This window comes from Pristis pectinata, chromosome 3 (assembly GCF_009764475.1).
Source record: "Pristis pectinata isolate sPriPec2 chromosome 3, sPriPec2.1.pri, whole genome shotgun sequence".
NCBI lineage: Eukaryota > Metazoa > Chordata > Chondrichthyes > Rhinopristiformes > Pristidae > Pristis > Pristis pectinata.
Window position 1 is genome coordinate 40,211,250 of NC_067407.1, and position 24,225 is coordinate 40,235,474.

At 39.3% G+C, this 24,225-nt stretch overlaps 1 protein-coding gene across 1 annotated transcript in view; it reads right to left on the minus strand.

Annotated features, from left to right (window-relative positions):
- The window catches only part of sgip1a (SH3GL interacting endocytic adaptor 1a), a 121,180-nt gene that overhangs the window by 46,028 nt on the left and 50,927 nt on the right, over positions 1-24,225 (minus strand). Inside the window, exons 5-9 of the mRNA XM_052012355.1 lie at positions 23,198-23,222; positions 20,949-21,005; positions 12,822-12,879; positions 9,064-9,242; positions 3,024-3,035 (exon numbers count right to left, since the gene is read on the minus strand). Coding sequence (XP_051868315.1) covers positions 3,024-3,035; positions 9,064-9,242; positions 12,822-12,879; positions 20,949-21,005; positions 23,198-23,222 — 331 coding nt within the window. The remainder of the gene's footprint in view (positions 1-3,023; positions 3,036-9,063; positions 9,243-12,821; positions 12,880-20,948; positions 21,006-23,197; positions 23,223-24,225) is intronic.

Sequence of the window (24,225 nt, forward strand, 5' to 3'; positions counted from 1 at the left end):
CTGGACAGAGGTCAGAAAATAGGTGGGGACCATCCTGTGTTCTGACAGTTTCTTCCTCGCTGACAACATTTCATTGAAAAACATCAAAGATATCAATAAAAATGAACTTTTAATATGCACATCTGATTTTTTTTTACTGACCTATGACTTTCTATCCTAATGAAATGCATTGGAGGGAAAATACATGTTCTTAAGCTACCAAAGAGAAAGTCATGGTCATGTTCCTGCAAGTTTGCTTGTTTCTCGTGTGGAGTATTACCAGTAATCGGTATGATTGTGGGTAGAGAGACTCACATGTATTAAGATCTGCAGTTGGAGTAGTGCCTGGCAAATTTATCTGTTTGGCCTCCTGTTTACAAGTTCCAGATGGCTTACGCAAATGCTGCATTACTTCCTCCAAATCTTACAAGTGCCACCCTGTCTTCATATGGATGCCAAGTTGCAATTGGTCTCTCATAGGGAATGGAACCATCTTGAATTACAATATGAATCTAATGCGCAAATTCTGTGACAAGATATTAACCTCCAGGATGGAAATCAAACCACCAGACAAAAAAATGATCATGAGACAGCAAATATCCACCTTATATAGCTCATTATATCCTGAAATACAGTGCAATTATAAAACAAGTGTTCAAAATGAATAAAATTTTAGAAGAGTGGCTATGTGACCTATTAGCTTATTTTCATAAACACTAGATTAATTGTCTTGCTCCTGCTGTGATTTGGCAAGAAGTTACTATTTTAGTTTCCGTTCTCCAAAGCTTTCTTTTTGTATATTTAGTGCCGTCCCATTGCAAATTATTTTTCTTACATGCAATTTCCTTAGATGTTTTTTCCTACTCTCTGTGTGCATAGACAGTAATGCTTAATGCATTACAATTAGCCAGAAACAGGAAGTCCTGCTTGAGGAACCATTCTTCATGTAAGGTCTCTTCAATAGCGAGCAGGTTGCTATCCTTACCATTGCTCAGTGCTCTTCGCAGAAGAAACCCTTTCTGAAGAGAGGGCTAGATTAGTTGTGAGGGTCACCCACAAGGAATCCTGAACTTCCTGAGAGGTCCCCATTTTATAATTCCACTGGTGCAACAGTGCTGGACTTCTCATGGAAATCAGCTCACTGACCTGCAGCAAGGTTGCAACTGGCATATGTTCAGCAACTCCATTCATTTCAACAGAGAGGAACAGCTCCAAGGGAGAAGTTTCGGGTAATTTAAATATTACTTTTTAATTAATTGAGTTGATTTAACCTAAATTTTTAATCTGTTTAAATGTTTGTGGTTAGTTGTCTGTTAAAGCCGTCTAGGGCTTTCCTTTTGTCATGAATGGAAAGGAAAATCTGAACGTACAGGCAGCCAGAAGAGAGATGGTTGAAGAGGGCAGCTCCAGGATCATTACCCTCAGGACCTGCATTCAATGCAGGAAACGCTTCAATAATCTGTTCGCAACAGTAAGGTGAATGCACCTTTCCATTTAGGTCTTAGGCTGCACTTTGTCTGCAAGAGACCTTCCCTCTCCATTCAGATTCTTTTACCAAACACGTTCAAATACAATACCTGTTATCACCCCAGCAGCCACTATCCTTTCATGCACAGAATAAAAATTCTACTATAACTCATTCTTCACACTCTAGCCATCTTCTTGTCTTTCTTAGGCTGAACTGTTAACAAGAATTATGAAAGAGTACTATTTATTCTGAATTAATTGTGTAATTTGCAAAAGTCAACTGAGAGGGCGACCACTGACCCTAGGATTAGGATTGCCCATGAAATTCTGAAACACAGGGTTGAACGTTCAGAAGATCTGGCCCACTGTGGTAAGCGGCCTGAGATGGCGGGGTGTGCAATTACTTCAATGTCACAATTTAGGTAGGGTACCATAAGAGATATTTTCAAAATGCCTAACATAAGCTATGTTCAACATTTCTGGCAGGAAATTAAAGGTCTCATAACAAATCAGTAGATGGCAAATGAAAATGCCAGTGACAGGCTAAGCAGTATAATGTGAGAAGTTGTTAATTAATGCATATAGAAGGAAAGGTGGCTCATTGTAGCAGCCAATGATGAAATAGAAAAAGGTCAGGGTTTCAGATGAGTTGAACATTTAACTTTTGTAGGCCCCCCCCCCCCCCCCCCCTTGATGTGGCGTGCTGAGACACACCTGGCCTCAGTCTCTGCATCTGGTGCCCACCAAGACAGGGGCAGTTGCCTTAGTCAGCATGGAATGCAAAGTGCCATTGTCGGTTGTCAGACAGGGAGTGTTGGACACAGACCTACTCAAGGTGGAGGTGACCCCACAAGCTTTCAAAACAGTTATTGCAAGAGTGTGCCCAAAGATCATAATGATTTTTGTCCCAGAAACAAAGAGGCTAAATCCAAGTGAGTTCAGATTCTGCACAAGGGCGGAACTTACTTTGTTACATCGTCAAATGGCTGCAGTGGGAATCCATCCATCAACTACTGGGAAATTCCAGGTGAGGAGCAAGATGATGGGCAGATGGAGCCAGGTGGGGGTTGTCGGTTGGGATGGAGGCTGGAAGGTGATACATGGAAACAAGAGGCTACAGGTGCTGGATCCAGCACCTGCAGCTTCTTGTTTCCCCTTTTTTTCCCTCTTTCCTCACCTGGTTCCACCTATTGCCTGCCAGCCCCTGCCTCACCCCTTTATACTCGCTATTTCCCCTCTACACTCTCAGTCCTGATGCAGAGTCTCGACTCAAAACATCGACTATCCCTCCGCCTCTACAGATGCTGCCTGACCTGCTGAGTTCCTCCAGCCATTTGTTTTGTAATGTTCACTAACAGCATTACAATATACTACCGTAATGTGCATCGATTCTTGACATGTGATCTTCTCATCATAAGGTCACTTGGTAATTGATATTGATGAAACAATTATGAGTCTCTTTATTCATATCAACATTTTATCAAAGAAACTGAAAATTATCCATGAAAGAGAATAGACATGCAGTTAAAGTGCATCTATCCTGCATTTTACTTAGAAAAGAGGAAAATTGCTCTTACCGGACTTCTCCTCTAAAGAGCGAAGCATTTATCAGAAAAATAAAATAATTATGGTAGATTTTGTCTTACAAAATGTTTTTACATTCTAAGAATGCAAAGAAAAAAACACAAATAACAGGTTGTGTTTTCTTGATAAAAGATTTGACAATTCATTTGCAACTATGATAAAAATCATGAAAGACTGTACCAATGCATGTGACATAATTGTGAAGCAAATTCTTGTGGAAATGATATTTTGTCAAACATTGTCAAGTTTGTTCATTTAAAAGGTTCATGAAAGAAAAGCTTTATGGAATCTTAAAAATGTCTGTTTAGCATCTTGGTGTCTGCCTTTTGTTAAAACACATAGTTAATAGATCTCAATACATGACTTTAAACAAGGCAAATCAAACACTAATTTGTATGTTATTTATCTATTCAAAACTCTGATGAAAATTGGCATTTACAAATCAGTCATTAATTTCCAGCAAAATGATTAAATTAATGGATCATTTCGTTTGACAATATGTTTGGGTTTGATAATTTATCTGATATTCCAATGAGTAAACATTCTCGAATTAATAAGGTACTGATATATACTCTATATTCAGACCTAGCTTTACACTGATACTGACTAATCATTAATATTGTTTGTAAATTATAATCCCCTTAGCAACAATAATGTGCTGAAATACGGTTGTTTTGTAAGATTTGTGTCTTTACTGGACACTATGTAGGCTAAGGTGGTTCAGAATCTTAAATGTCCATTTAACCCAAATGGAGAATGATAGAGAAAACTTATATCGAACAGTTTGAAGAATTGTATAAAATATTTACACCTGTACACTGTCTTCTGGCAATTACTGGGTATATATCTTTTCCTGGGAATCAGATGGTGAAGTATGTCCTTGTCTGCCTTCTCATTATGTCCGGACTATGAAACGCTTTCTGCTATATTCAAGAACTTAATCACTGAGTTGCAGCAATTTATTAGTTCTTTGAAATGAGTAAATTGTGTATAGAGGTTTGTTTTAAAAATAATTTACCTTTAAAATTCTTAATTCATTTTGTCCTTTACATTAAAATTACATGATGTGTAGTTAACTCATGTGCCTCAGCCATTGTGTTTCCTTTTTAAAAATGATAGGGAAAGATGAATTTGGATAATGAACACAAGGCATCCGACAAAGAAAAATGGCCAAATTAATTTCTGATCCTTGCTCAAAGAAACAGTGTACAAATTCATGAGGGATATAAATATCATGCCATGTCACAAATACCATTTTCCCTGTGATTTTGCAGCTGTAGGTAAACAAGCAGTGGAAAATTGTAACATGAACAACTCCAACATAAAAGGAACAGTTTCTCCTGCACTTATGGCAGTGCAATATAAATATACCAGCATGAAGTTATAATATGTTTATAACTCTTTCCAAAAACCTGTATCAACCTCAAAACCAAATAATGTAATATATTTTCTGAAAACATTAATGGGTGTTTATGTTACAGTGAAACCTTGTTCAAAGCAACAAGAGGTGCCTTTTTATTTAATACAATACCTAAGGTAGGTTTTATATGTCCTATAATACTTCCTTTGAGAAAAAGTATTCTTTAAACAAAGCAATACAATGGGAAATCATGTTACCACGGCAACACTTAACACAAAGGAATGTCACACAATGGAGTATTTGAGGATAGGTGCTGATCTACAGGTCCAGTGGAGGAGAAGAGAGAATCTATGAAGTTTTTCTATGCAGAGTTTGTAAATCTTTGTGATTCTCAATTTGTGATTCTCAACCTGCCAGGGCTGTGTGTGCTCAGTTATTATTCAGGGATGAGATCTGCTAATTTTTGGGCAGTGAGTGAATCAGAGAATTAGGGGATTGGATAGAAAAATGGACTTGGAGCAAAGGATCAGTCAGGATCTCACTGAATGGTAGAGCAGGCTTGAAGCTCTGTATTGCCAACACATTTTAATGCCCCATTCTTCAATAATAATCTAATTTTCATCTGAACCTCTATTTTATCACATGCTGCTGTTGCCTTCCCAGCAGGTCTGAATTTAACTTTCGATAATGGTGGAGATTAAGAGCAAATAGCTGAATGTTGCATACCTCATTTCCATAAATTGTAGGAAGGAAATTTAAATCTATAGCAAATTGTCATTTTCATGGATGGAGTATGTGAACTAAGGACTGAACTGTATAATCAGGGGGTCTTTGTGGTATCATTAGAGGTTCATTCACTGGGCACCGCAAAGCTAAAGCTTTCCATGTCAACCCCCAACCAGGATCAACATCCTCTCATTTCATGTTGGCAGCTTTTTGCTTAAATCCATATGAGGGCCCCACTTTAAAATGATTGCATCGTCAAACAGTTTCTTTGGACTGGCTGTCTTAAGTGCATCGCTGACTTAAAGATTAACTCCCGACTATAATGTGAAGCAACCAGAGAAATGCTCTTCCTTGGCATTATCACAAGTGATAGTATCATTGAAGTTGGTAGAAAAGAGAATTAGGCATGGAGTAAAACCTGTTTTGTGCCATTGCTGAAGAACAATTTCTCCTTAACACTACCCCATTTTGATGGGGGCAGAATACCATGGAATTGACTGCATTGGATCTCAATGTAGCCTTTCTGCTGAAACATTTTACAGTAATTTGAATAGAAAAGTTGTTACATTTTATATTAAATTAACTGAACATGAATAATTTTCCGTTTTGAATGCATCAGAGAAAGCACCTTGCTGAAGAAGATAGATTTGGTGTGTGGTGTGTAAGTGCATTAACCTGGACTGACAGGCAGGAGAATGGCAGGGAGCAAGGAAAACCCATTGGATTAAATTGCATTTATTTAAATGCCAGAGGTCTGACAGGTCAGGCAGATGAACTTAGGGCTTGGATAGCGATGTGAGACCGGGATATTGTAATCATTACTGAAACATGGCTAAGGGAGGGACAGGACTGGCAGCTTAACATTCCAGGGTACAGATGCTTTAGGTGGGATAGAGGCAGTGGAAAAAGAGGAGGGGGAGTTGCATTTTTGATTACGTGGAATATCACAGCAGGAGTCAGAGATGAAATTACTAAAGGATCATCAAGTGAGGCTTTATGGGTGGAGCTGAGAAATAAGAAGGGGATGACCACACTGTTGGGATTGTAATATAGGCCCCCAAATAGTGAACGGGAATTAGAAGAACAAATATGCAGGGAGATTGTGGAGAGTTGGAAGAATAATAGGGTTGTTATAGTAGGGGATTTTAACTTTCCTAACATGGACTGGGACTGTCATGCTGTTAAGGGCTTAGATGGGGTGGAATTTGTTAAGTGCATTCAGGAAAGTTTCCTTGCCTAATGTATAGAGGGCCCTATCAGGGACAGGGCAAAGCTTGACCTACTTGGGTAATAGGGTGGGTCAAGTTACTGAGGTGACAGTGGGGGAGCACTTTGGGACCAGTGACCATAGTTCTGTTAGTTTTATAATTGTTATGGAAAGGGACAGAATTGGTCCACAAGTTAGAGTTCTAAATTGGGATAAAATGAATTTTGATGGTGTAAGACAGGAACTTACGAAGGTTGATTGGAGTAGATTTTTTTCAGGCAAGTAGGAGGCTTTAAAAGATGACATAGTGAGAGCTCAAGGTCTGCATGTTCCTGTTAGAGTGAAAGGCAAAGCTGGTAGGAGTAGGGAACCCTGGATGTCGAGGGATTTTGAGACCCTGGCCAGGGAAGAGGAAGCGTGGGTCAGGTACAGGCAGCTGGGATCAAACAAATCCCTGGAGGAGGATAGGGAATGCAGGAGTGTACTCGAGAAGGAAATCAGGAGGGGCATTAGATAGCTTTGGCAGAGAAGATTAAGGAAAATCCAAAGAGATTTTATGTTATGAGAAAAAGAGTAACTAGAGAGAGAATAGGGCCTCTCAAAGACCAAAGGGGACATCTTTGTGGAGCCACAGGAAATGGACAAGGTCCTTAATTAATATTTTTCCTCTGCTTTTACTATGGAAAAAGACATGAAGACTTTAGAAATAGGAAAAATAAATGGGGAGGTCTTGGGGATAGTCCACATTACAGTAGAGGTGGTGCTGGATGTCTTAAAAGGTATGAAGGTAGACAAATCTCCAGGGCCTGACCATGTATATCCAAGAACACTGTGGGATGCTACAGAAGAAATTGCGAGAGCTCTGGCAGAGATATTTGCATCATTGTTAGCCACGGGTGAGGTGCCAATAGACTGGAGGGTAGCAAATGTTGTGCCTTTATTTAAGAAGGGTGATAAAGAAAAACCTGGGAACTATAGGCCAGTAAGTCTAACATCTGTGGTAGGTAAGTTACTGGAGAGGATCCTGAGGGATCAGATATATGTGCATCTGGAAAGACAGGGGTTGATTAGAGTTAGTCAGCATGGCTTTGTGCACGGTAGATCATGCCTTATGAACTTGATTGACTTTTTTGATGATGTGACCAAGAAAGCTGATGAGGGCAGGATGGTAGACCTGGTTTATATGGACTTCAGTAAGGACTTCAATAAGGTTCTACATGGTTGATTGCTCTGGAAAGTTAGATTGCATGGAATCCAGGGAGAGTTGGCTAATAATACACAATTGCCTTGATGGTAGAAAACAGAGAGTGATGGTGGAAGGTTGTTTCTCAGACTGGAGGCCCGAGACTAGTGATGTAGGTTCAGGGTTCTGTGCTGTGCCCAACGTTGTTTGTCATCTATAGTGATGATTTGGATAGGAATGTACAGGGCATGGTTAGTAAGTTTGCAGATGACACTAAAAAAGGTAGTATAGTGGACAATGAAAAAGGTTATCAAAAATTACAGGGGGATCTTGATCAGCTGAGTAAATGGGCCAAGGAATGGCAAATGGAGTTTAATTCAGTTAAGTGCGAGGTGCTGCACTTTGGAAAGTCAAATCGAGGTAGGACTTTCACAGTGAATGGCAGGGTCCTGGGGAGCATTGGAGTACAAGTACATGGTTCACTGAAAGTGGAGTCAGAGGTAGACAGGGTGGTGAAGAAGGTTTTTGGCACGCTGGCCTTCATCCATCAGAGCATTGATTATAAAAGTTGGGAGGTCCTGGTGCGGTTGTACAGGACGCTGGTGAGGCCGCACAAGGAGTATTGTGTTCAGTTTTTGTCACCCTGCAATAGAAATGATGTTATTAAACTGGAAAGAGTGCAGATAAGATTTACAAGGATGTTGCCAGGACTTGAGGAACTATAGGGAGAGGTTGGACAGGAAAGGACTTTATTCCTTAGAGCATAGGAGACTGAGAGGGGATTTTATGGAAGTATATAAAATCATGAGGGGCATAGATAGGGTGGATGCACAGAATCTTTTTTCCAGGATTTGGGAATCAAGAACTAGATGGCATAGGTTTAAGCTGAGAAGGGATAGATTTAATAGAAACTTGAGGGACAATTTTTTTTACACAAATTGTGGCATCTATGTGGAAATGAGCTGCCAGAGGAACTGGTTGAGGCATGTACAAAAACAACTTTTAAAAGATGGTTGGACAGATACATAGATTGGAAAGGTTTAGATGTTTATGGGCCAAATGCGGGCAAATGGAACTGGCTTGAATGGGGCATCTTGGTTGTCATGGACCAGTTGGGCCGAAGGGCCTGTTTCTGTGCTGTATAACTCTATGACTCTATCTATGACTCTATGCCTGCTTGGGCTGAATGGTGTTCCTATCCTTAACACTTCTTCCATTTAATTTCTAGTGGTATACATGTAGTACAATAGAAATAATTTCCGGTCACTGATCTGAGGGCAGTTTATAGCTGCTAAGAAGTCCATGGCCATATTAAGGTGATTTCTTGGTACTTTGGTTGCACAGCAGTCTCAGGTAACCTTTTTTAAACTGATTCAAGAAAATTGACAATAACATGTATGAATGCTGCAGAGACTGGAAGACTAAAATAAAAACAGAAGACGTCGATAATAAATTGCAATGATGAAAATTCTGTTCCTGGACTCATTTAAAACATACAGAGATGGAATTCTTAGTTTCCCAATATACTGATTGACAGAAGCAAATGGAAATACTTACCATTGGTGAAGGAGACAGAGAAATGTTGCCCACGGAGGCCTTTAGCTCATCCACTGATGCTGCCATACATGTAATGGTATCCTTAGTCTGGAGAGGCCGAATTTTAATGTTAAATTTTCGGCGTGTGTCTTCTTCTGACTCAGACTCACTTGATGAGTAAAAGTGTTTCTCTTTGGTAGGTAAAATGCCATTAAGGATTATTTTTGTGAATTAAATAGAACAGTTAAACAGCCAAGTATGAATTTAATTTCGGTCGTGCTGTTTCCCTCTCCTCAATGTCACTTCTTGTGTCCCTTTTCTTTAAGCCTTCAAGCGGTTTGACTTGTTTTTGGGCTTAGCTCCATATGCCTCCAGTACTATGACTGTGACCACTTTACATGATCTTGGAAAGATAACTAATGACTGCACTGGTGGTACTGCCCATTTTAGCCCAGCAAAGAGAAGTTGGAATCCAAATCTCAATGTGGCTGGCATCCTTGAGAACCAGTGCCGGCCTGGGTCTGGCCATTTATCTCTCACCTCTCAAGCCAAGCAGGTGACAGAGAGAGGTAGATGTGCTGCCACTTTGAGAAGGCTTTCCACCATTCTTGCTATCTCCTGCTGTTAATTGCTTCCCCAACATGATCACCAAATAGAAGATTGACAAGGGGTCTTGAAACAGGACTGGACGTGGCTCAGCCAAAATATGTAGGCTGTAGAATACTCTCAAGTAACTGTGGTGGCTCTGGGCAAGCAGGCTGCTTTTGGAAGTTATGTTAGACTCAGCAACTTAAGGTTTCCTTAATCTGGGACTCGGACAAACAACTGTTGCCTTCTCCAGTTCCAATTCCTTCTCTCCACATATATTCTGTTCCCCCTCCTGTTAAATGACCAGAACAAACTGACGAGTGAATGAGGAAAACTTGGGCCTGAGCCAAAGGAGGAAACAGGAGAGGGTAACAAAAGCGTAATTTAAAAGTATTCTTAAATTAGGAGTGGGAGATGGAAATATATAGGTAGAACATTTCAAAGCATGGGGCATAGGCAGCTGAGGGAAGGATGATAATGTATTGGAAACAGTTCAGATAAGGCTGACTAGACCAACAACTAGTTTGGTAGGCTGCCTTATGAGAAAAGATTGGACGGGCAAGACTTGTACCTGGAGTTTAGAAGAGTGTTGGAACAGATTTGATCGAGGTGTACGAGATTCTGAGGGGTCTTGAAACAGTGGATACGGGGAGGATATTTCCTCTCATGAGAGAATGTAAAACTAGGGGTCACTGTTTGAAATTAAGGGGTCACCCTTTTAAGACAGAGATGAGGTAAAATTTTGGAACTCTCATCCTCAAAGAGGGATGGAAGCAGAATCCTTGAATATCTTTAAGACAGAGAGAGACAAATTATTGATAAGCAAGTGGTGGAAGATTACGGGTGATGCACCCGAATGCAGTTTCAATCAGATCAGCCACACCCTTATTAAGTTTAAGAGGCCAAATAGTCTATTCCTGCTCCTGATTTGTATGCCCATATGTTTGTATAAAGGCACAGCTGATTTTGGAAGGTTAAGAATAGTTCAATGGATCAGTCAGAGGAATGGGGGCAGGGATGGTGACACCATGAATGGAGAACCTAAATTTTAAATACTTGGGGACTGAAACCTAATTATTTTCAGCAGAAATGATAGGTGAGGGTCTTGTATGGGGATATGAGTGGTAGAGCATAGTATGAGTTGAAGTTTCTTCATAATGAAGGTTGAAAAGCCAGCCAAGTAGGGCAAGACAACTTGGGGAAGGCAAAGGAACAGATGAGGTTTTCAGCGGAGAAGGCAGCAATGAGGTTGGAAGTAAACCGTGCTTGTAATGGTGTATGCTTACATATAGAGCTCATCTCACGATAAAGTAGGATGTTGATATTTTTAAGAGTCCATTTCAACTCAGAGCCTTGATTAGCAAGGAGAATGGAACCAATGGCAAGTAATGAGCAGTAATAGGCAGGCCACTCTTGGTGATTGATAATAAAGGGGGAATCTGACAGGTGTGTTCTCCTTCCCTAATTCCAGCCTTCTCAACTCCAATGGTCAAGTGCAATGGTCAACAGCTGCCTTAGCTGAGCCTGTGACCACACAACACACAGCTACCTCTGGCAGGTTCTTTGCCGTATGTTGTGGAGAATAGAGCACATACACGGTGGTTTGGTAAAACACAGGAGTAGTCGTACGTTTTAAAGTAAATGCAGAATTGCCAGAGTGCAGCACATTCACTGCTCTGCTCCCCTGATTTTGCATTTATTAAGGTGCTCTGTACAGAGCTAATTCAACCAGCTCCTGCCAGAATTAAGCTCTTCTAAATTGTTCCTTAGAAAGCTGAGATATGTGGGCAAACTTGATTTGGCAGTCTGGGTTAAGCCAACACATTTCTTCCATTCTTTTTAGGTATCTGCTGTAGCTGCAACATCACGTTTATCTAGATAACTGAGACCAAGGTATGTTTGGCTTGAGCGATTGGTGGTGAATGGAGGGTACGCATCACACAGTACCTCTGCTTCATAAACATGAATCTCACATACAAACTTCTACTGAAAATAAATAATTGTTCATATTTCTTCAGTGCTTCAGGCTATCACAGTGTCTGAATGTGCAATGAGGATCTGATCCTTGCTGGAAAACATACGTGCTGAACAAGCAAAGGGATATACAAAGGGATCTAGGTGTACAGCTTCATGAAATGCACGAAGTAAGCTGCATGTTGTAGCTGCATGTTTGGAAAGCAAATATTGGTCTTTATGGTAAGGGGGTTCGAGAACAAAAGTCGGGAAGTCTTGTTGAGATTGTACAGAGCTTTGGTGGGAACCCCATTGGAGACCGTGTAATTTTGATCTCTGTACCTATAGAAGTTCCTCGTTGTGTGGAATCAGTGCAGTGCAGATTGATTCCAGGAGTGCGTGTCCTTTAGAGTAAAACGGCCCTTTACTCATTAGAATCAAGGTGACCTGAACAAAATACACAACATTATGAGAGGGACTAACAAGGTAGTTGGCAAGAGGCAGCTTCTTCTGGCTGGTGAGACTAAAAGCAGAGGGCATAGTCTCAGGATAAGGGAATGGCTGTTTAGGACCATAATCAGGAGAATTTATTTTTTACGCAGAAGCTTGTAAAACTTTGGAAGAACGCTGAGAATATTAAAGCTAAGATTTTTAGATGCTAAGTAAATAAGAGGATGTGACTCAAAGAACAGGATTAACCATGAATTTACTGAATGAAAGAGCAAGCTTAAGGCCCCATGTAGCTTATTTCTACTTGTATTTCCTGTCATGTTCTTTTTGTGCCCATTACTGGAGAGGAAATGGTGTCTGTGAAACATTATCCTAGCATGAGTCAGTATCTCCAAGTCAGAAGGGAAAAATAGACTGGACTATAAAAATAACCAACATTAATAAGTTGCCAGTGGAGTTTTCAAATAAGGTCTACAAGAAAACTGGTGCTGCATTCAATGTGTTGCGATCATACATCTCAGTAAACGGTAGAGCATTTAAAAATGGTGACAATCTCTTTACTGAAAGTGCCTTCACATATGGTCCACCTGTAATGGAATATCAACCGCTTTTATAACAGTTGATCAAAAACCAATGATATAAAATTATAACGGTTGGTCAATGCATTTTTGACAATGAAAACAAATGAAAAAAAAACAAGATACTGGAAATCTATGACGGAAAACAGAAAATGCCAAACCAAGTTATAGACCAGGCAGCATCTGTGCCAAATAGTATCAGAAGGATATAACCTGATTTGTCATCTGGCCTGATACTGTATCCTTCATCATCAACTTCTGGGGAATTCTGAAAATCAGACAAGTAACAGTTAGGAAGTTATTCAACCATTAGTGAATTCCTACGGCTTTGCTCATAGACAAATTTTGTTCATTATTTAAAGTGAGTGAACCAAAGCAGCTGCAACACTGACAGGTCTGGTTTATAAACAGAGATACAATGAAGCAGATCCTCAGCCTTTTTCTTGATACCCTCACAGGATGAAGGCATTGCTGCTGATGCCAACTGTGAAATCCCTTCACTAATTGTCCTTGAGAGGGTGTGGTGAGGTGTCTTCTTGGACTGCTGTACTCCTTGAGACTACAATGCTTGAGGAGGGAGATCAATGATGATGATAAAGGAAGAGTTACGCATTTCCAAATCAATGAGTTATGTAACTTGAAGGTGAATTTGCTGCCAATGGTGTCCCTGCTGTCCCTAACCTTCTAGGCAACACAGGCTGATTCCTAGATTCCCTACTCACCCCCACCAACATCAATATGTTCGATTTAACTGAAATTCTAACTGAGACTCCACTTTCTAAATTTTTACAATTATTTCAAGTAGTGCAGTTAGATTGTCATATGCAATTTTTAATTAGCAGAAGAATTAATCAATACTATTAATGGGATGTTAAGGAATGGCTGACTATACTGGATACAGAAAAGGGGGCAGGACAATACTCAAGCTGAAGACCCAGCCTCATTTCTATGCAAGCTGTCTATCTGATTATGTGAAAAATTACACAGATACATCCAGTCCACAAAACCAGAATAAATCTAAGCTAGGCAATTACTGCCCCATAAGTCTACTTTAAATTGTTCCCTTCTCTCTTTTGGGCTTGTCCAGCTTCTCCCTAAATGCATCTTCTCAACTACTTCCTATGGTAGCCAGCTGCAAATTCTCACCACTCATTCAATAAAGGCACTTCATCTGAATTCCCTGCTGGATTTCTCGATGACTGTCTTAAATTGATGGCTTCTTGTTGCACTCCTCCCCACAAATAGAAAAAAATCTCTTTATACCCATCCTATCAATTTTTTTTCATAATTTTAAAGATATTTATTTGTCACCCCTTAGGCTTCCCTTTTCCTGAGAAAAGAGACCCTGTCTGTTCATTCTGTCCTGATATGTACACCCTCATATTCTTTGTAATATCCTTGTAAATCTTATCTGCACCTTCCCCATTGCCTCTTTATCTATTTAATTATATGGCAACTAGAACTCAATGCAGTACTCTGAGTGTGGTTTAATCAATGTTAAATCCAGGTTTAGTGCAACTAAATCCTTATGTTTGGTTTGGTTTATGTTTGTGTTGTTAACCTGTGGTGCAGCTTCTCGTGATTGGTTTATTTGTACTCTGAGATCCCTTTGTTTTTCCAACCCAGCTAGAGTTGCACCTTCCAGCTGCTGTGATCTCCCTATTCCTCCTACCAAGAGTACTACCTAGCATTTATCTGTGTGGAACTTTATTTGCCAATTATTTGCAAGTTTTTTAACACTATTCTGTAACTTGTTGCAGTTTCCTAGGTACTGACTATCTCCCCACAGTTCAGTATTGTCTGCCATTTAGAAAATATATGTTCAATTCCAAAGTCGAAATTGTAAATTGTCAACAGCAGAGGTCCCAGCACAGTTTCTTGTGGAACATCACCAACTATAGTTTTCCATTGTGAATAGCTACCCATTGCTCCCACTCCCTGCTTTCTATTTTTAATCCAGCTGGAAATCCATCGGACGTTAAGCTGACTGGTCTATAATTCCCTGGACATGTTTTATCCTCCTTCTTAAATACATGTACTACGTTTGCAGTCTGCCAGTCCTCCAGAACAACACCTTTCCCTAACAAATTATTACATTTATGTAGTGATGATTTTGTTTTCCCTTTCCTAGATTCTTTTAAAATGTATGGTTGCAATCTATCTGGACTAGGAGTTTTATCCTATTTCAGTTTAATTAGTCTGCTTAGCATATCCTTTTTTCTTTTTTAAATGCAATTATCTCATCTCATCATCCAAATATCATGAAAAATGGAATAACCTTAGTCTAAACCTCCAAAAATCAAAACTGTGCCGCAGCAACTTTTCCTGTATAAATCATCTGGTGACTTCTCTGCCACCCTTGTTAAATAAGGGATCTAAATTCTGCCACAAAACAGAGTTAAAATTGCACAGCTCCATTTAATGCAGCAAGCTCACTACCAGGAGAAAAACAAAGAAAGGAAGAGAAGTTTGTTTTATCAGTGGGCAATGGAGTGAAATCTATGTACCAGTGATGAAAATCTGTATCTCACCCCATAAGCCATTTCTTCCTGGATATTACATTTTTATACCACTTTTTTATATAAATTGCTGACAAGTCAACGTATCATAAATTGTAAACTACTGGCATTGAGCTTTCGCTCAGCAAATTTTATTTGTCGGTTTTACTATATTATTTCATAATTATTCTGACTGTGGCTCTGAAAATTCTAATTGAATAAACCTTGAAGTGTATTTATTTATATTGAAGCAATAGGGAGCTAAATGGAATAGTGCCAGAAAATATGACTGGGGCCCCAATGCATCAGACTTCAACCAAGTGCAGATTATACACGAACTTTGTAGTCTCACGATCATGACTTCAGTGTTTGGCCAGTGCGACATGACCCGTTCAATGACTTAGCGCATCACAACAGGGACTGCTTTGTGGATGGCCTGCACAAGTTCAGGCTAGCTAAAGCTGACTAAGGTCCTGGAATCCAAATATATTTGTAGCATATCAAAAGAGCATAAAGGACTCGTGATACAGTGGGAACCCCAATTGTCTGAGACAAATGAACTGATGATCTTTGTTGCTGAGGTGAGAGCAGGAGAGAAATCCTCTACCTTTAGGAAGTCAGGACACCCCTGAACATACGCTGAAGCATAGGTGGGAGGAGGCAACTTTGGAGGCAAATGTAAGAAGCACAGTCTCAAGGACTTGGATGTAGTTTTGCAAACAATTCAATGTCTTGATACAAATTGTCAAGCATCTTCAAATACTCTTATCAAAATCTTCACAAATTGTTCAATGTATGATGCCCCCAGGACTCAACCACTGATCAAACAGAAATTAAACTTGCTTTCTTATGGTCCAGGCAGTAAAGGTATTGCCTGAAGATCCCAATGGTTTGCTCTATCAGGTTGTGGGTGGCAGCATGACTTTCATTATATATACGATATCCTCAAGTACATTGGGTGCACACTGGAGCTGGAGCCAGTTGGCGAAAGGATGGCCTTTAGTTTGTCATGAAAGATCAAAAATGGAGGGTACAACCAAATAACATTCTGACTTCTTCCTGGATATCAGGCAGGGAGCATCATGCCACACTGGATCTGGTTGTTGTACATTCAGAGGGCGGAAATAGTTGTAGTACAAGTTGGAATCCCTATGTGCCCCTCTCAAGGTGATTTGGTCGCATTCATTGTCACTCTGCACCTTCTGTAAGGCTGTAATCTTCACAAATCCATATGTTGTCTCTGCTCATTCCTGTCTACTAAAGCTAAATGAGATGGATTTCACCCTGGTACAACAAAGCACTTGAGACTTCCTTGATGGAACAAAGTGTTGCCTACTGTACAGTGTTGAACTTGTGCCCAGATCCAGCCTGGGAAGAGACTGAAATTTAAAAACTGATGGCCATGTAAACCTTGAGGGTTACTGGCAATGGCTCAGGGCCTGCTTTAGAGTTGAATTGGGGTTACTTACTGAAGTACTGTTTCCTACCACTTTGCTCCTCACTGTCATGCACATGGGAGAAATGAACGTTGGGCCCTATTCCTCCTACTGGGAGGTTGCCTGCTCTGTGTAAACACTCCACAGTCCCTCTCTGATGCTGCACTCCTAGGGGAATGATAACCCGAGCACCTTTGCTGAAGGCTTGAAATGAAGGCATGCATCCCTTCCTTCTGCCACGGCACTCTCTACAGAGTTCACAATCTGGAAACACCAAACTACATCCTTGTCCTAACAACATAATGTAAATCAACAGTAACTAACTTGCAAATAACTGACCACCCTGATACAGGTGGAGGGTTCTTCGTGCTGCTAAATATGGGATTCTCCATATGTGTTGAACACATGGTTTGAACTGTATTTCAAAACATCACTTATGGCACAAATCAATGCTTCTATGCAGTTTAATTTTGATGCCCATTTATTTAGAGCAGATTAGAAAAATGTGAATGATGAGTTTCTCTTAATTTTGTTTTTGGTGATGATTTTGAGGCCTTCTACTAAGATATTTTTTCTGCTTAGAGATGAAGTCCTTAATCTACACAAATTCTTCCTATTGCTCTCTTCTAACTCCCTTATTCTATCTTACTTCTGAATGTTGACAGCTATTCATGTTAAGTCATCATGTTTTTGAAATGATTGCCTTTTACTATTGACCTACTAAGTAAAAGTTAATGGCTACAAGCTCTTTTCAAAGGTAAATATATATTTGTTTGAGAAGGAATCACATTAGTGGACACAGACTGTGCAGGAGAGTAGAATTAGATCAGTTGATTCATACCAGAGAAAAACGGTAACACAGATTTGCCTGTTTCTGTGCGACTAACATTGAATGATCCTATCAGAGGGAAATGAAAAACAATAGAGGAAATATGTTTTTCCTTATGTCAAACTTGGGACATAAATATGAAATGCATGTGATAATTACAAAGCTTTTCATCCACTACTCAGTCTGCAAGAGTATTCAGTGTGTTGTTTGCACTTGTGTGAAAAACCTTCTGGTATTGATCTGAAATGTATTAATCTGGTGTCCTCTTCTTCATTCCTTTTGCATGACTTCACACCTGTCAGCAATACATTTCCCATCTTGCTGTTCACATACGTAGTGGTGACATCAGGGAAAAATCTGATTGCTCTAATTTGTGTTTAGTTTCTGTCTGTTGGAATCATTCAATATTACAGCACAGAAATAGGCAGTTTATTCCCTCAAGTGGATAATTTTACTCTCCTGCACAGTCTCTGAATCTACTAATACGAAATCCTTAATGGGAGAGGTAAGTTGGAGACATGCCACTGCATAAAATTATTCTTAAATGTTTGGCGGTCTCTGCTAAATGTACTGGCCCTACCCGTTTAATAATTTAAATGCACTCACTCTTTGCGCTATGGAAAGGAGAACTGTAGTTGTTCCGACACTGATCCTTGAGTACTCCATTTGGTATCTTTGTTTCCCCGTTCATGCTGCCACCATCACCATGACCCCATCTTCCTGCTCTTCAGTCAATTCACTTAAGATTTATTCTGAATCTTTATTTGATGTCCCATGCTCCAACTTAAAAATAGTTCTTTTCTCGAAATGCTGACTTGAGCAAGTTCTGTTTCACTCTTTACTATGATTTTGGTAAAGAAATAGTTAATCAGATTGGTTGAAAGTATGTTACTTAAACAGTGCTATTGGTTTGTTCCAATATGTTACCAGCTTTTAGCCTTTAAATAGGGAAGCATAATTCTTAAATTGTAGTATCTTAATTTAGTTGCAAGTGGATATAGGTAATGACCATTAACCCTTTGAACTGAATCCAACCTTGCAGCACAATAAGTTTGAATGTGAAATGGCCAACTGCTTAATGAGAAAAGTTAACTGGAAACATGTCATTGCATACCCATTCCCAAGTTTCAGTGAAATTTTGGTCAATGACATCAAGACATTAATCCTGTCCATAGAAAATTTCTGGGTAAAACATATTGGGGTAGAGATGTAATTGTTTCCTTTATCTATGTTGTCTATATAGATGAATGATTCTGAAATCTACCTGCTTCAGCTTCAAATGGATCCAGTTCTCTGAGGCAGAGTTCATCACACTTATATTACTATTTTAATACCCCAATATTCTGTTGATTGGAGTTGGTTTGGAATGTTTAGATGTGTAGCGGTTAGTGTAACACTATTACAGTGCCAGCGACCCGAGTTCAATTCCGGCCACTGTCTGTAAGGAGTTTGTACATTCTCCATGTGTCTGCATGGGTTTCCTCTGGGTGCTCCAGTTTCCTCCCACATTCCAAAAACGTACTGGTTAGGAAGTTGTGAGCATGCTATGTTGGAGCTGGAAGCGTGGCGACACTTGCGGGCTGTCCCCAGGACACTCTACGCAAAAAGATGCATTTCACTGTGTGTTTCGATGTGCATGTGACTAATAAAGATATCTTACCTTATCTTATGAATGGTGCAGAATCAAAGGAAAACTTCAACTTAATGGAATAGCAATTATCATGTCTCAGAATGTTACGATATACAGAAAGAAATCATTTGACCTATCATGCCTGGCTCTTTGGAAGAGCCATACAATTAGTTCTACTTCTTTGTTCTTTCCCCATGACCTTGCAAACATTTCATCTTTAAATATTATTAGGTTCTTTTTGAAAGTTGTAATTGAAAGTGTTTCCACCAATCTGCCAGGCTAGAAGCACTTTCAATTGTAACTTTCAAAAAGAACAGTATTTCAGATTACAGCAATTTTTATCATTTTGGCTCTGGTTCTTTTGATAATCTGCTTACGTCTATGACCTCTGATTACCAATCTTTGTGCTTTGAAGTAGTTATCTTCATTTTATCAAATAGCATCAAGACTCTTCTGACCATTCCTGTTCTGAGAGCAACCCTATTACTTTGCTATCCATGTAAATGCAGTCCTTCATCTCTGGTACTGTTCTAATAAATCTCCTCTACATCAAGGTAAAATGTTGTCCTGAACTAAACACTAGTCTGGACAGCACTGAGACCTAAACAGTGTTTTGTAAAGATTTAGTACAAGTTTTGTATTCTATTAATAAAATCCTGATCAGTTTTGTTTTGAACAGCCTTTGCAACTTGTCCTGGCAACTTGAAAAATTTACATACATAAATCCCAGATCTCTCTATTCCTACAACACCTTTAAAATTGTATTGTTTCATTCATATCAGCATTCCTCTGTAATTCTGGATCTTTCATTGTAATTTAATCCTTGGAGACACTTACCTTCAATTTGAAAAGAAACTTTCATCCTGTTATACTGTTTTTAGCCTCTTTTTTGTCTAATTTTGTGTTTATTTGTGGCATTCTCTTGGATGCCTTTTGCAAGTCCAATCATACATCTATCATGCATTGAAATAGGATGAAGCAAAAACACTTAATCAGGCTTTTAGGGTGAGCAGCTAGCCATGATGATTACCAGAGCAATGAAGTAGATAAGCCATCAGCACTAGATGGAATGTGTCCTAGGATTTTTAGGGAATTTTGGAAGGAACTTGCAGGTGCACTAACCATAATCTTTCAATGCTTTTTGCATACAGAGGGTTGGAGGAGAGCAGAGAATTGAAGAGTAGCAAATATTCAAAAAAGAGAGCAAGGATAAGCCCAGTAACTGCAGGCCAGGCAGTTAAACTCAATGGCGGGAAAGCTTTTAGAAACATTGATCCAGGATAGCGTCAATAGTCACCTGGAGTAAAATAGATTAATTAAAGCAAGCAAGCATGGGTTTAACGGCAATTGTTTTTAACCAATTTAATAGTTCTTTTGATGAGGTAACAAAGTTGACGAGTGTAACACAGATAATGTGATGTATGTGGACTTCCAGAAGGCTCTTTCAAAGTATTTGTGTTATTTAGTATATTCGGGTATGTACACTGTTAAAATCATTTAATAGATGAAATTGCTTTGATAGTATGCATAATTTAGAGGAACCACTATTTCTTTGATCATTTGGGTCTCTGATGACACTTGTGGCCATCTCCACTTATACAACAGTTAGTCAGGATCTAAAGTAACCAATTACACGTAAATATCTGTACCTACTGCTGGAAATGTAAGGAAACACAATAATCAGCTTCATAGGAAATACATATCTTGGGAATGCTCAAATTGCAGCAGAACCTGGTTGACTATCTTGTGGGATTATAGGAGTTTTCAGAGTAGCTCCTTTCTGATAAATCTAAGCTTGACTAAATGTTGTTAAAAAAAAATAATTGTTGCTGACATTTCCTTATCAATGAGATTCTTGTGGAAAGATTACTAAAAATCTTCGAGTAAAATAAGGTATTTGACAAAAATATGTTGCACTTAAAATAGAAGGAAATTTACACTTACATATCGCTCCCAGTCGATTTCTGCATAAAATCCATTTGGAGCACCATTAGTTTTCTTCTGTTGAAGATTAGAAATAAAAGGATGTTATTAATGCTTTCTGTGCTACAGAAGTTACACTTTAAAAATGGGCAAGTGTGGCAAAACTGTACACTTAAAGTCATGGTACAGTTGCTACAAAGCAATTTAGATATATGGGGAACTACTACTTATTTAATGATATTTTGAAAATGCCCCAGGATTTTAAACATCACACAAGTAAGTGTTCTGTCATCCAGTGGTGTAAGATGTTGTCCTTTATGGATCACTAGGAAGACCAAGTAGCAGATCGGCTCAGTTTAATTTTTTGGAGCAAATTTGCATGCATTGGCTTATCAAAAAAAGCTTCTTTCAGCCTTTTTATTTCTTGGGTTCAGTGCATATACTGCTCTCTCACGAATGATAAATGTTTAAGAGTGTTTGTTGACAAAAGTATTGTGATTCACTGCACTGTAGGCATACAGTGGTGTACGAACAATGATGGTGCACTGGTCGGCTGACTTCAGGTGAAACTTGCCTTGCAACAGACACTGATATGAAGACACAAGAGACTGAAGATGCTGGAATCTGGAGCAAATAAACAAACTGCTGGATGAACTCAGCGGGTCAAGCAGTATCTGTGGGGGGAAAGGGAATTCGATGTTTTGGGCCGAGACCCTGCATCAGGACTGAGAGTGGAAAGCGAAGATAGCTGGTATAAAGAGGACAAGATGTGGGGTGAGACAGGGCCGGTAGGTGATAGGTGGATTGAGAAGGGATGAGGAATGATGGGCAGAAGGTGCCAAGTGAGGGAGGGGGAGGGGTGGAGTTGGAAGATAGAGACAGGTGAATGATAGGTGGAAGCAGATAAAGAGAGAAAAGAGGGGCAGATGGAGCCAGGTGTGGGGAGGGAAGGGAGAAGATGGAGGCAGAGGCTGGAAGGTAATAATTGGGGACACAAATGGTACAAGTGCTGGAATCTGATAAGTAATGAAGCTGATACTGGAACTATTTAAGTGAGAGGTGAAAGGCAAATGGAACCAGATGGGTGAGAAGATACAGTGGGTGAAGTTTGTGTTAGGTAATATGAGTCTATAAGGTTCTTCATGCTCTATACAGTCTGTATGTATGTGTGCATTAATAAATCCTTCTGGTCACTGCCCTTCCAGCAATGATCCTCCAGAGAAGGTTGAAATTAGAAGGTGTGTGTGAGGTATTGCATATCTGATATACTTCTTTATATATTGCATCCTAGACGATAGTATGAAGCTGCTTCTTCTTTTGCAATCTGTTATTATTATTCAATTAATATTTTCAAGTTCAGCATCATTATAAGGTACAGCATATTTCCAGCTCAGTGTCCTCTAGTCAGAGAGAATTTGCAGTCAAGAGGATGAACTGTTCCCAAGTCATGTCAGAGATGTAATGAAAGTAGCCAACAAGTCAAAGATTAAATTAAGTTAAACACAGTAGCTGATCTTCTGTGTATATAACTGGTAATATTAATTTTTCACATTAAAATACAACATAAATAACAGCAGTCTCAAAGCTAGTTGTCATTCTTGTTTTCTCACTCGTGTTATTAATAATTTTGTGTCTTCGGTTCACTAATGCTTTCCATTTCTTTACAAGTTTCCTATACGCTTTTATAAGTTGGTATGTTTTGCCGTGATTTCAGCTGCTCCTTGCCAATAGGAACAGATGCTGAGAAACAGAAGAGTTGAGCTCTTCTGTGGAGCATCCTAACTCTGTGCAGGACACTAGGTTCTGTCTTAAATCATCAGAGGACTGTGCAGACAAGGCCCTCCTTGAAGTAACATACTCCTAATCATCACATTCTGTGCCTTTGCTGATCAGGCAACTTTAACAGAAAAGCAGAATATTGCAGATGATGGAAATATGAAATAAAAACAGGAAAGCCTGAGGGGAATAGAACTGATATTTCAGGTTAAAGACCTTTCTTCAGAACCCGATAATTGTTCTGAAATGTTAACTTGCTCCTCTCTCTTTCCACAGATGCTGCCTGATTTCTAATGGAAAGTTCATATTGCGGAGCATTTCTACTGCAACAAATCTGTAATCTAGTGAGCCCTACTGGTGCTGAGACCTTGGGCTAGATTCTAAGCAGAGCAGTAACTGCACCATGGGACAGCCATATTATTAACATATTTGTTAAAAAGATTGGCCTGATTACTTAACCTGCACAATAACCAATAATGAAACTGCATACTTACATTTCCATCTCTGTCTGGTGAACCCCTGTATGGAAACAGAGAATATTGTTTTTTAAGCAAAAATTGTTGTATTTAAATTAGAATTGATGTTTGATATTAATAAAAACTACATAATTAATATCTTCTCTATACATATTAGTATGTATCACCATATGCAGCAGTAGATACTGACAGCTTTCTGACTTCAAGAAGGCTTGGTAACCAACTAATTTTTTGGGCATTCATTATGTGGAAAAGCTGTAGTATTGACACTTCCATATCTTTACTTTGAACAAAATGCTATTCTAATTACATGCATTTGGACTAAGCCAACTCTCTTTGAGCAATGAAATGCAGGTATCTTACTCTGATTTTGGTGGCTATAGTTTTCAAGCACAAAAAGTCCATCTATACAATGCCTTTAAAGTAATGATATGTACCTCACATGGCATCATTGAACAGAGGAAAAGCTGGTCAAAGAGATAGGTTTCAAGGAACACCTGGGAGGAGAAAGGTATAAGGGAAATATATGGATAGAATTCCAAAGGGTTTTGGCAGTTGAAAGCATAGCTGGTAATTGCTGGTGATCCTCTTTGGTAGGTAAGAACAGAGCCATGCAGGGTGGTCTCAACAAGCTGAATGATGGCAGAGAGGCAATGGAGCAGGGTGGTGTGTTCAAGTTGAACTTTATTGTTGTCATAGGCTTCCATACCCCCGAGGTATAAATGCCATGAAAGTTAATTTTTGCAGCGAAAGCACTGTACATTACAAACATGACAAACATAAGTTAACATATACTTAAATTAACATAAGTTATACATAACTTACAAATGCACAAAAATAAACAACAAAATAAACATAAAGAGTGCAAGAGTGGTCAATATAACAACATCACTGCAAGAGTGTGGTCAACCACTAGTTGTCAACCATGTCAAAGACTGAAGGCAGATAGGTGGTAATGTGGGATAGAACACCTCAGTAACTTGGATCAAACCATGGAAGGGAGAGAAACCTAATTTAAAACAAGGAGCTCTGGGCAAAATAGGCAT